At 26.0% G+C, this 14,224-nt stretch overlaps 1 protein-coding gene across 5 annotated transcripts in view; it reads right to left on the bottom strand.

Annotated features, from left to right (window-relative positions):
• LOC129613868 (homeobox protein 13-like) overlaps positions 1-14,224 on the bottom strand; it is a 69,222-nt gene that overhangs the window by 813 nt on the left and 54,185 nt on the right. For all 5 annotated transcript variants that reach the window (XM_055528165.1, XM_055528168.1, XM_055528167.1 and 2 more), the window contains exons 3-9: positions 9,330-9,496; positions 8,581-8,747; positions 2,309-2,511; positions 2,050-2,242; positions 1,754-1,985; positions 332-1,672; positions 72-205 (exon numbers count right to left, since the gene is read on the bottom strand). In XM_055528165.1, the coding sequence (XP_055384140.1) occupies positions 72-205; positions 332-1,672; positions 1,754-1,985; positions 2,050-2,242; positions 2,309-2,511; positions 8,581-8,747; positions 9,330-9,496 (2,437 nt within the window). The remainder of the gene's footprint in view (positions 1-71; positions 206-331; positions 1,673-1,753; positions 1,986-2,049; positions 2,243-2,308; positions 2,512-8,580; positions 8,748-9,329; positions 9,497-14,224) is intronic.

The raw sequence follows: 14,224 nt of genomic DNA, 5'->3' as shown, positions 1-14,224 counted from the left end.
TACTTTTATATTTTTAAATATATATATATATATTATATGTAAATAATCGAGTAACAAAAAATCAAACGTACTATGATTTCCTCTAGTTGGTTTTGAGTATCTGCATAAGCGATGCATTGGCGTTTTAGCTCTGTTGTGGCAGTTTTTATATGTGATAGAGAATTTTTAATTTGACTAAATGAGCTAGGTAGTAATTGAGAAAGATCTACAAAAATACAAAAATAATTTATACATACATTGAATAATAATGATTACGAAAATTGAATAATAATTGTATAAAAATCCGAGTAAAACAAAAGTAATAAGTGTATGTTTCAAGATTTTTATTTACCTTCTTGTGGATTAGACGTTCTTTGCATTGCCGTTGTAGCGTTCATAAACATTTGATCATTATCCAATGAAGAAGTACTAACATTTTCTATCCCTAATGGACTATCGCTTAGCGCAATACGTTTTCTTGACGGACTATCGCAAGAATCTAATGTTATGTCTTCATAAGTATTTCTCATTCTTTTTAAATCGGGATGTTTCTGCTGTTCTCTATTTCTATTTAATTCATCGTATTTCGATAAAGATGTTGAAGGTGATTGAACCACTTTGTATTCTGTTCTGGATGTCATTAATATTTTACTAGCATCACCAAAATTTGAATTATTTGCAGGATCATTTATTATTTCTATTTCATAATAACCGCTGTTTTTTGGTAATGGTGGAACGCGATTGTTATTTTCATTAAAATTATCATTATCACTAAAATATTCAATGTTTTCGGTTTTTATTAAAATATTATTTATATCACTATTTTGTTGCTTTCTTTGTTGATTTTCAAAGTTCGACTCATTTTCATTATAACTTTTATTAGTACTGCTACTACCGTTATTGTTAAGACTACTAATATTTTCATTACTATTATAATTTTTATTACCGCAATTGTGATTAATTTTATTAAAATGAAATGATGTTTTATCATTTTGATCTTCTTCTTTAACAGCTACATCATTTGCAAATAGATTAAGGTTACTGCTATTATTACTACTGTTACTATCCTCACCAATAGATGATATATCATCTTTTATGTTAGATTTTTCTGATAAGCATTTGCTTTTAGCACGACTAATTCTAAAACTTTTGGCAGCTGTTGTATTAACAACTGCAACACTTTTAGATATTGAAGATTTTATTGACGAAGTGTTAGGCGGAACTAATGTTAACGGAGGCGACTTTGTTAATCGCTCTGTATTTTTTGGAGATTCATTTCCATCACAACCATGAATGGATGTTTTGCAATCTAAAGCGTTTTCGTTCGAATGACCTCTTTCATTGCAATATTCATCATCATCAGCTTCAACAACTTCACGGGCAGTTTTTTGTAAATTTTCAATAAGGTATATTACTGCTTTTTCTAATTGCTGAGGATTATCTACAGCCAATCCATCTGTATTAGATGGTGGTATATTCGCATTAATTATTATTGAAAATTTATTTTTCATTTCTTGACACCGCTGACGACCCTCTTCTTCACTAACCAAACTATTTATACACAAAAAAGAATGAACTTGATTTGTATTCTTATCAATTTCTAGATATCCTCTGGTCCTTAAATATATAAAACGTCCAGTACGTGTCAATAGACGATAACAAGATTCACCATAAGAACTATTACTGTCATACACTAAAATTCCAAGAAGGGGTAAAATTATATTTATTAACACATACTTAGAGTTGATTATAATAAATTATTTTAATGACTTACTTTGTCTTAAAGCTACAATTACCCATCGGACATCATCTTGATGCATAAACGTAAAAGGGCTTAAACCAGTTACCTCATCCGTCATATAACCAGCTACAAGAGATATCCTTTGATCTACCATTATCATTCTACCATCTATGAGATGTCTCGTTTTATATTCGAAATTATTTGCTTCACGTAGCCTATCAATTATTTTAGGGGGTTTAATTATGCGAACCATAGCAACAAGAACCTTTTAAGAGAAATTAAATAAAACTTGATATTATTTGAATACAATTTTTACGAAATGTATTTACAATATCGTTTGCACTTATACTAGGCAAAGGTATAGAATCGTCTCTGCCACGAGCTCTTCGAATCAGTTGTAAACCAGAAGGAAACGTACTTGACTTAACACCACGTGGAGCTGAATCGGCACGTCTAAAACATCCATCGATTTTAACTATCTCATACGCCGCAGGTTCACTACGTGGCGTAGCCCTTGCCAATCTATTTTTCAGATAAAAAATTTTAATAAAATTTACTGTCATGATAACTATTTTATTTTTATACTACCGAACAGTAAAATTTCTTTTATCAGCCAACAAACGTCTATCGATTTCATTTTCTTCTTCCTGTGTTCTTGGTCTTGGTTCTCCATTTTCATCCTCTTGGATATCGAAGAGTTGATCTAAATCTGTTGGAATTAGCTGTTGTTTTAACATTTGGTGATCATCAGGATGGGTGATGTGAAGTATATTTTGCCCAAATAAATCCGTCTAATTAAAAAGAGAAAATAAAAGATTATTTTAAGAAATTTGAAATGTTTGATGTTTTATAAACTTTTAATTTTCTATCCCTTAAAAATAAATGCTCTTTTTTGAATACTATGTTTTTATTATAAAAGCACTGGAAAATTGAAAATGAAGAAATACATACGCTTATAATTTGGGTGGCTAATACATTGGACAAAGAAGGTCTAGAAAAAATTTCATATTTAAGAATGTATATATGAGTGTGGGAGTTAATAGTAGTATATTACGTCAAATTTGTATAAGAAATTTGTGTAGAACTATTGTAAAAGAGGGGCGCGGGATTAATTGAAGAAAAATTAATAGTCAAAATTTTTTGAACAAAATTGAAAGAATTTTTTGATTAAACTTGAAGCGGCAAATTATTGTTGTTAGAATAATTGTATGCAACATAAATTATATAAGCAGAAATAAAGAAAAACTATTACCAGGATCATTTTTTGATTCCGTATAAAGAATGTGAAATTTGGGGTATTCAAAGTACAGAAAATTTCCTAAAATAATGTCAACCTATAAATAAATTAATGCTGAATACAATGTTAAAATCAATAAATTAAAAATTACTTTATGACCTTAACTTTAATTTATGTAAATACACAAATATGTCCTCTATAAATGCAAATGGCATGTATATCTCATATAAATACAATAATAAAAAAATGCGCGTTCAATATTAAATGTCGTTTCTACCAAAATTTGTCACGAGATTAAAAGAATATTTAACAAACTTTTAGTAGGAATATGCCAATAAACAGAACCTATATATTATATACATATTTTCAAATCTTCAAGAATTTCTTTTGGATACAGTACATTCACGTCAAGAAAAATCAATAATTTTCCGTTTAATAAATTTCAATAGAATGTTCAACTTTAGAAATGAATTTAGTGCACTTACTGTAAACAATTGAATAAAAAATTGCATGGTATCTCTTTACAATGTTCAGCAAATTGATTTATTAATCAACAATTATAAAAATGAAAGTGATTAAACGATTTTAATTTTCCTTAATGTTGTCGAATGATTCCTAAAAACTATACATATATACAGAAGGAAACCGAAATTCGAATAACTCAAAAATAATATAAAACCTTAAATGTTAGAATCATACATATTGTTTGACATGATACAAAGACATATGCGGTTAAAACAAAATAAGCCAAATCTATTTCCTTCCTCACTGTAATGTGTTCATATAATAGTCCTTTTACTGTTTTTGCATATTTCGGAAAAAAAAACATATTTTTAATAATAAAGACCCTAAAATAATTATATAGCAATGACTTCAACCAAATATTGCACTGGGTGTTTGTGTATGCAGGAAATTTTTTTGATATAACTGAGGAAAAACGATAAAAGTTTACATATTTAGAAGTAAAAATTAGAACTATATTGCATGACCAACCATATTGCATATTGGTAAAACGTGGTACAGTAAATCTATTACAAGAACCTATTAAATACACTGCACAAAGAATTATTAAAATTCTCATAAATTCAAAAAACAAGACATTAATTATTATGATATTGACTTCTTTCACAAAGATCTCTTACTTTTGTGAACAATGTAAAACATCTTAAGCTGTAGGTTCATATTCCCCAAAAATTTCTTAATTTTAGATAAATAGTACAAATACTATTTATAATATAATTTAAGTAAAATTCCATGCATAATGTGAGAGGATTGCCAAATAGAATAAAAATTTTAGCCTACGTTAATATATTTGATATGAATAAACACCCTGTTTGTTTACTTATATAGGTTATATTTAAATGTTAGAAAAGTATAGAACATACCTTTCGTTTGTATTCCATACATTTAATATTTCACAACCTCTAACGTAAATAAAAATCAAATAATTATTTTTTAATTAAATTTCGATTCTAAATAATTTCTATTCAATAATAGTTAAATTTAGAAAGTTGTTTACGTTCACAGTTACTTCATGCTATATATAATGTGAATTATATATAGCGAAATAATTCATTTCATTATTATTTTTTCTTACAATTCTAAATGACAGTTATTTTTTGTGTGTTAAACATGATGTTTATTTGTGTTTGTTCTATAATTATGTATGTACGTATGTATTCATTTATAACTGGATAACATGGTATGTTTGTTAATTTTTTGAAACTAAGAAAATTTAATTATAAAATATTCGGCTTCTAAATTTGGTATTTTACTAAATCTTTTACCTTTAAATACTAAATCTCAAATAAAAAATTTCAATATTGTAAATTGTAATTGAAGAATGAACAGTAGACTCTCAATTATGAGAACAAATAAGTTTCGAAAGGAGTTCATTAAACAAAATTGTTTTTATTTTAGTAATATAGCGCTGTTATATGTAATTTTCAGAATCTATTTAGAATAATTTTCAATGAATATAACAGATAATATAGCTTTTGATTGAATATTTTTTTAATTTTTGTGAGAAAATTTGTAACATGCTCAAATAAGAAAATGATTTTTTTTTTTATATAACAGAGTAACAGTATAACTGCAAATCTACTGTAATAGTTATAACGGAACAAAATCTTTTACGAACTTGACTTAAACCATGTATATCAATTAATTGAAACAAATTTAAACTATAAAAATAAGTTAAACGCTTACGTAAATTAATAGACATACAACCGTTTAAAATAAACTTGAAAAAAACTTAACTAAAATAGAATGAGCAACTATGAGAATTTTATTTGATCAACTGCGCTATAAACAGATTTCTAGTACAATTGATCAAACAAAATCCGTATGTTTTTTTAATTCTCTTATTTTAGTTGAAAATGAATATAATAAAAGTATAAGAGTGCGTAAGGTGAAATTGACAAGAATGACATACATAATTATTAGTTCAAACGAAGTAGATGGTATTTGAAAACCAATAAGAAATTTGGAAAAGAATTAATAACCTAAAATATTCAATGACATTTAACATTTCTATCAAAAAAATGAGAAACTAAAACAAGCAGATGATATTCTTCTATGATATTAAAGAGGAATCTTGAAAAGACCTTCAAGAATAAAATTTTTGCACAACGCCCCATTTTTATTTTTGTTGTAAATAGATAAGACGGCAGTTTGACGTTGTGATTTAGGTAACTTTTGTCAAATTATTCACTTATAAGTGGTTGTCTTTTATATAGGGCATCTCGTAGCAAAGTGTACTGCTATATACAATTGTATAGGCGCTCAAGAGTAGACAAAACTTTTGTATGGAGGGAATGTTTACAGCTCAACAGGTTCGGAGCTACAGGGGCAATACAGGGGGGTGAATACAGAATCAATTTCGTCTGATTTTTTTAACTTTTTGAAATTTTATGAATATTTACATTTGTTATAATCTGTTCACATTTCAGAATCACATAACTTTAAAATTCGAAAAATTAGAAATTTCAACTTTTCGTTTTTAAAAAACGTTGATTTTCTAAGTGATGTAACATGGTAGCTATCTTATGCAAAAAGAGCACTGCAATTCTTATTTTATACCAAATTTTTTTCTTCAATGACTTAGAAAAATGTACAACAACTGTTCAAAATGGTGTCTCTGTTCTGTTATTTATTAAATATTTTCTAAATTTTCTAATTACAAAATAAAGGCACTCATAAGGCGGACATAGTTTAATTTTTATGCATTCAACTCTTACAAAAACGTTCTGGCATGTATTTGACTATTCTTTGATTAGGAATCCAGGTTTGAAATGGCCTATAATAAGACATAAGTTATCTAAGTTTGTGAATAAAATTATCATTAAAGTTATCTTCGCCATTAACATCTGATCATATAATATTTCCACATGACAACTCTTTAGGTCTTCTTTGATTGTTATTCTTGTTCCTAGGATAATTGTGGGTAAATTCTCACTCCAATTGTTTGCATTACATTAAGCATATAGACAAGACTTTTTAAAAAAAAAATTTAAATAGTTTGTATAAACAAATTTTCAATATTTTACTTAATTCTAAATTTCTTGATAAACGTTTTGAAATTTTAAAATTTTAAAAGAAAAATTAGGAGCAGATTTTTATGACTTATAAGTTCCTTTAATGTACTTTCATTGAGTGCAAGTGATCAGGAAAAATATTACAAGGAACGAAAAGTGAAAGAGAGAAAATAATTTTCTAATATAAAAAATTTTATAGAAAAAGTATACGTTTTATGGTTGGATGCACTTTTGTGACACGAAATCACGAAATTTTATTTAAACTACAAAGAAAAAACAAAGAAATAAAAATTAAATTGCAAGAGTTTTGCTTTTTTCTGTTCTCTTGTTCTATTTATTTGCATTCAATTGTCACGTACCGAATTGAAAAACACGCGTAGAAATATAAATTGCAGACAATTTATTTACAAAAATACAAAATAATTCATATTTTCTCATTGGATTCATTGTAAGATGGAAAATAAATTTCAATAATTTTATGAATACTTTTATGCTCCAACACTTTTAATTTAGTAATTTTACTTTTAACATCAATATTTTACATTTTTTTAGCAAAATTCGAAAAAAAATTAAAAAAAAATTATGCACATTACTTTTAAGACTATCTTTTCTTCCGTTTTTTTATTAGTGTTTTCAATGACTGTTCTCTCAAACAAGAGTTCCTCTACAGTTAGCATTATAATGATTCAAAGTCATGGAAATGTAAGTTTGCAAGAGGTTACAAAATACAGTTTTTAAATCAAGGGCAATTTTCAAATTCTACAAATGCAATGTTTATTACCAGATACTCCTCTTGGGAACATGGTGTTTCCACTTGACCGTTCTATTATTCTATTATTGAACTATAGTTCTTATTAGAACTCTAATTTTATTGATTCTTTCTTAATTAATAGAATATTCTTAATGAAACTATGGTTGAGTTTTCTTATGGCTATTTTACTGTTGTTTAGGGAATCTTCAGAAGTTCTTTTGATTGGGTTACTCTTATGTATTTCTTCGCTCGACGCATAAATTATGTTACTAATCACCACTATTGTCGCTTCTCATTTTCGCGGTCAGTGTTGCTGTGAGTTTGTTGTAGATGTAGTCTTTCTTTTCATTATCGGCGTCTTCTGCCACCGTATAGCATTATATGCCGTTGTCGGACTTGATAATATACCTTTGGTGATCCAGGGGTTAAACTTTACAAAATCGTTTTGAGTTTGTTAGCCGACATTCAATCAAGCCGTTCAAGTAAAGTTCTCGTGTTTGCCAGAAAAAAGAAAACCCTTAACATATTGTACAACAAAAATAGAGGCATTGAAATTTGCAGTAAAAATCACGAATATTCTAGTATACTTAAGTGTTTCTTTTAAATTCTTTATAAATTTATGTAAAACTTTACATATTTTATCCTTATATATTTATATTAGCTAATTTTAAATTTAAGTGGGCAGTAGAATGGAGACATGGTTTCTTGTTACATTTCCAATTTATTATTTAAATATGAAGTACAAATATACAGATTATTTTTTTTATATATGCAATACGTGTATAGCATGGTCTATAACGATTGTTACTGGAAATATTTTTAGAAAATTTTTGGAATGAAAATAAATAAAAAAAGACAGTCAGTTCTCATTTTTGTTTTTTTTTTTTTAAATAAAATGGGTAATCAAATTATTAATTTAAATAATAGCAAAATTAGAAATTAGTTCTTTCGTTTTTCGTCGTCGTCCTTTCGTAATTTTACTCTGTGGGATATAGAAAATACTTATATATGATTCTCAATGAATTATAATATGGTAATACAAAAAACATATATTTACATATATATATATATATATATATATATATATATATATATATATATATATACATATATATATTTTTATTTATATATATGTTTTATATAGATATTTAAAGTTATTTAAAGCTCAAAGATTTAATATTATTTTTATTAAGAATAATTTTTAAGATATTTTTAGTTCATTTGAATATTTTTTTTAAATAAAATTAGAAATTTTAATAAAGATCTATTACGAAATATATTTTTATTAGTTAAATTAAAATTCGCTATAATTTCAAAAATGATTAAAAATACTTACTTGACAATGCCCTAGATGCTGTTCAACAGAGGGTGTTATTAATACAATCTGGCCCCTACATGTAACTGTTAACAAAAATCCATCTAATAATTTTGTTATAGAATCTGTTAATAGTAAACCAGTTCCAGATTCTTCATCACTTTTTGATTCCAAGATTTTTCCAAAAACTGCCGAAAATCAAACGAAATTTTATAATCAAATGACTTTCAATAATTAAAGCAAATAATTATTAACAAGAATTTAAGAAATTTGTAATTTAAGTTATTAAAATTTAAAGTTTTTCTCAAATACCCTAATTGCAATAGCATAAAATTTGCATAAAATTTGAAAGGTAATGAATTTCATCTTAATCATTTTTTGTTTTTTTTTTTTGTGTAAACATTTAAGTGTTACACAAAGTGCATTTACACAAAGTAATTATTAAAAATGATTAGTTCTGATGTAGAAGAGTTTTCATTTATAAATTGTAAAAAATTAGTTGACAAGAGTAATGAAGCAATTCAAGAGTAATGAAGTTTTAGTGCTCACTCCAAAATTCAGCAATTAGCAGTTATAAGCTTAATTGGTGATTAAAATTGTATTACTATACAATTCAATAATAAGCACTTAAGTTTTACAAAATTCAGCGCGGTAATACACAATTCAACAATTTATTTAATAACTAATATTTTTTCTTATTTCCGTTCTACTTTTTCTCATTACAATATTGTGTTGCCATATTGGGGTGCCAGAATATTTTGAAAACTTACCATAACGCAACCTTAAACCATGAGCTGAATAACGAAGTACTGCTGTTTTATCTACACGTCTCGGTGATTCAGCGACATGTGGCACCATTGTTGCTAAATCAGCAATTGAACCATTCAATTTATCACGACGCTGTTTTTCTGCTCTATTTCTGGCCTCCCGTCCATTGCTACAAATACATAATAGAGTTTCTTTAATATTAAACACAAAATTATTGCTTAAAAGTGAAATTTTGACTTTCAAATAGGTTCAAAAAAGTATTTCAGCATTAAATACAGAGTTTTTGCTAAGTTGAAAAATTTAATAAGTTACAATTATAAAACTTTGTAAATTAAAACAAAATAACTACTAAAAATTAACATTAATTATTTTTGTATATTTCCTTGTTTGTTTACGAGTATATATAAGCAAAATCTGTGCTACATTAAAAAAATCAACAGGTGTTTCACAAGTAATATCAACGACTCAAGTAAATAATAAGAAAGATAAAATTCAAATAAAACATTTGTTAGTCGCATGTACTCCCTTACTAGTCAAACACTTTGATCTTATGGTCATTACTTTTAAATTTACAAAAATATTGTTTCTCGACGGACTATACTTTTTTTAATTGATATTCAAGTTATTTTTTTTATATAACAGAGGACTTTTCAAATTTTCCTTTTCCTAAAAAATTTAACTCCATCTTCATTTTAAGTTCAGAAATAGATATGCAGACATGTACAAATTATAGATTACTTTAACACATATATGCGTATATATTTGTAATAAACAACAAATATATAAGTTTCAAGTGAAACAAAAATAAGAATAACAAAAACAAAACAAAATAAATAAATCAACAGGAGCAAGGATAATTTTTAGTCTCTTAGGTATTTAACTACTGGCTCGTGCCCTCACACCACATTTATATAAGAAATACACATTTGAATGTACATACATAAATGTATAAAAAAAATTTCATACATTATAACTTTAACGGTACTTTCTTATAAGCACAAGTATTCATTTCTAAATTTAAAATTTGTGCAAACACCTTTTTTTGATTTTGAATAAAAATTGTGATTTCTTCATAGTTTTTCAAATATTGTTTATACACATACGTAAAAAAATATATTATGTATATGCATACTACAAATTTATACACGTATAGATAAATATTGAAACATTTATATGTACACATAGTATATTTCAGTGTTTATATTTAATATAAATACAAACAAACATTATAAATAAATTTGTATACCTATACTTATGTATGTATAACACATTATAATAAATATTTTATATTCTCATTATTTATGTATATGTACATATGTATAATACATAATAGAGAATCAGAATTTTATATCAGGGAATTAAAAATGCCACATACATTCACACATACATAATATTTTTATTTCTACATAATTGAAAATATCAACTTCATTTATTTAATTCTTAAATTTCATGTTCCAAAAAAGATTTTTGAATTAGATTTCCCTGAGAAAAATAATTTTAAAATTTTGAATTACATTTCATTTTTCAATATACAAAAATGTTCTTAAAATGTGAAAGAGAATTCAAATTTTCTTTCAAAATCAATTTATTCAAACAGACTTTAATGTGATTCAAATAAGGAAAAACAGTAGTGGCATCTATTAAGAAAAAAGAAAAAAAAAACAAAAATAAACCAGTGGGATCCCAATTCGTGCAAAAATAAATGTAGATGTCACTCTTCATTATCGCTGTTTATCTATTGCAATAATGAGTGGTAATAAATAATTTTTTTGTTTTAAGAGTGGTAATGAAAAATTATCAATAAAAATAATTTATTGGTATCACCGATAAATAGTTTAATGAAAAACTCTAAGAAAAGAGTAAGAAGTTGAAAAGCAATTAATAAAAAAACTTTTTATAACACTTCCGATCAAAGCAGGACACTTATTGCCAATTCGGTTAAAAAATAGAATAAAATTTTAGCAAAGGCTTCGGAGTTATTCAAAAATTGATTTTTTAAAAATTATGGAATGAGAAAGGTAGAATCAATTATTGAATGGAAGAAAAAATAATTTTGTTTACATACATCAAAGCATAATAGCTAAATGATGGTAAAGTAGTTAGTACCTTTCGTCGCAAGCTGTATTATTTGAATGGCAAGCCACCATTTTCTTGCGCCACATAGCCCACAAAACGAACCCAGTGTGTACAATAAATAAACTGGAAGGAATAATTTAACATACTTGTATGCCACAATGAATACAGTCTATTATCAACAGTATAATAAAAAAAAATCTATAGAACCAGGGAGAATCTCAAAAATTAAAGTATCTACTTTGCACCTCCTTTAAGTTGATACTATTACGTTTGAGAAAGGATTTCGTTGAAAGGCACAAACTATTCAGACAAATTTAAACAATTTGAACTCGAGCACAATATATTTGGGGCAAATCTTATAAGAAACATAATTTGTTTTTGTTATTATTCAAGGAACAAGAATATATGGGCGACTTAATTCAAAATATCTATATACACTTTAACTATAAAACTGAACCTAACGATAATGTTACAATTGTACTTCTTGCGCCTATAATTATGTAATTTATTTTGCCATCCTATAGGCAAAAGAAAATTTATAATTTATTTAATTGCATTGATAATTTGATGACTGACAAATTTGAATTTATTAAGGAATAATTTTTTTTTGGTAAATATAAAAAAAATTTATTGTTATAGCTAATATTCCATTACTTAAACTTTAGAGCTATGCTGTTTCTTAAGAAAATATTTGTTTTTTTTTCGGTTGTTTTTGTTTTTTTGTTGGTTAACTCCCAAAATAATCGATTAAAGTAATCTTCTTCGTTTTGATAAAAAAACGCGAAAATCGCATTTAAACCTCATTTTCTTATTTTTTTGTTTTTTTTTTTTCTGGAAATCTGCTTTACTTTAATATAATTATCAAAAACAAAAAAAAAATAAATAAATAAGAAAGAAATAAATTCTAATTCAAAGCAAGTGTGCCATCAGAAGTCCTTGAAAATATCTCATCACTATTATATGGTTGTATAAGAAAAAACAAACCAGAATAAAACAGAAAAGAAAAATGATGAATTTGCAGGAATTTTTTTTTATTATTTTTTGTACTCCGTACATAGTAGTGTACATAAATTTCGTATTGCCTTATAAAATAAATGATCTATTTATAATATTATTTGTGTGTATGAGTTTCTCATATCCTTCTGTATGTGTGCAAATGTATATATATAAATATATAATAATAAGGAGCTCATTCAAAGTAAAGAAAAAAAGGAAATTTTTGGTTCGATTGAGGAGGATGCGAATGAAGAAAACCAAAAATGAACAAAAGAAAGAAAAAATAAAAGCAAAAATAATTTCTTATTTTTGGTTTCTCCAGGATCAAAATAAAAATAGCAAAAAAAAAAGAGAAAAAAATTGAAAAAATAAGAAAATAAGTTTACCTACAAAATACAAACGTATATATGTATACAAATTTATTGAAGTAAAGTTGTATGTACATATATATTTATATGAATGTGTACGATTCTATGCACATTTTCGAATATTATAAAATCTTTAAGCATATCTTACCTCGCATTTTGCCTAAAAATTTTATCAATTTTTTTCATACTTGTATCAAAATCCATACGTATTTATTTTTCAAATATACATATGTGTATGTACACGTATATGTAAAATTGTATACATCGCCTTGTACATATGATTTTAATTATGTACAAAAAATATTTTGTTGCTATTTAGGTAAAAAAAAAATAAACTCTGTATTTTGTTTTTGTTTATTTGTTTTTTTTCTTTTTCTTTGTTATTGTTGATTGCGTACTAAATTATAAACTCCCCACATTAACAAAGAATAATTCTTTGTACATGCGTACGATTAAAAAATTATTTTCAAGAAATTAAAACGACAACAAAAAAAAAATAAAAAAAATATATAATTGAAGGAAAAGAAAATTTTTCGAAGGATAAATTAAACTTTGAGAATGAATAAATCAAAAATATCGTAGGATTAACTGATATTTGCGTATATATACACATACATACATACAATTATAAGTATAATATTCACATGTATGTATAATTTTATATATACTTATAATTAAATTTTAATTAATAAAATTTGCCTGGAAGCTCTGCCATTTAAATATATTTTGCAATTAAAGGGCATATCCAAGAATGCTTTCATTAATACAATAAGTTCATATATAGGTACTCACATATGTATTATAGAGGTAAAAGGTAAAATATAAAAAAAAAATTAAACTTATAGGATCATCATGTGTACTACTCATCCTATAAGCCAACTGCCAGATCAAAAACATATACAAGATTTTAATGCGTTCACAATTCGAAGGCACTCATTAATCAATAACAATTTTTATTATTACGTTAAACAGTCGATTGTAATGAATAAATTCTTAGAAGTTTCTTAATTTAAATAAAATTAACATTTTAATTTTATTTAAATTAAGAAACTTTTTTAATTCTTTCATATAACTAGACTAAAAAAATGACTATAGTTTTTCTAAAGAATTCCATAATCCTTTTATTAATAATAATAAATTTTTTTTCTAAATTTTAAGAGCTTTAGAGATTGTAGATTTATGCAACCGGGGAAGCAGTGTCCCCTCTAAGTGCGGAACAAGCCCTTAGAGGCTTGTGACATCACCAGCTCGAAACCCACGATCCTGATCCACTCGAGCATACTGCAACCCTGCCACCGGGAGAGAAAAACCCTTTGAATTTTCTTTCTCCTGCGAGCGAGAACATTACACTGTCAAAGAAGATATGCTGTTGTCTCTTTATCCTACCGATAGAATTTGCAAGTGTTTCCATCTTCCAGATCCACCTTACTGAGGTGTCCTCTAAGTCTGCAGTGCCC

Source organism: Condylostylus longicornis, unplaced genomic scaffold (assembly GCF_029603195.1).
Source record: "Condylostylus longicornis isolate FDR11 unplaced genomic scaffold, ASM2960319v2 ptg000092l, whole genome shotgun sequence".
In the NCBI taxonomy this organism is placed as follows: domain Eukaryota; kingdom Metazoa; phylum Arthropoda; class Insecta; order Diptera; family Dolichopodidae; genus Condylostylus; species Condylostylus longicornis.
The sequence above is the reverse complement of the archived record's forward strand: the minus strand, read 5'-3'. Positions and strand labels throughout refer to the sequence as shown.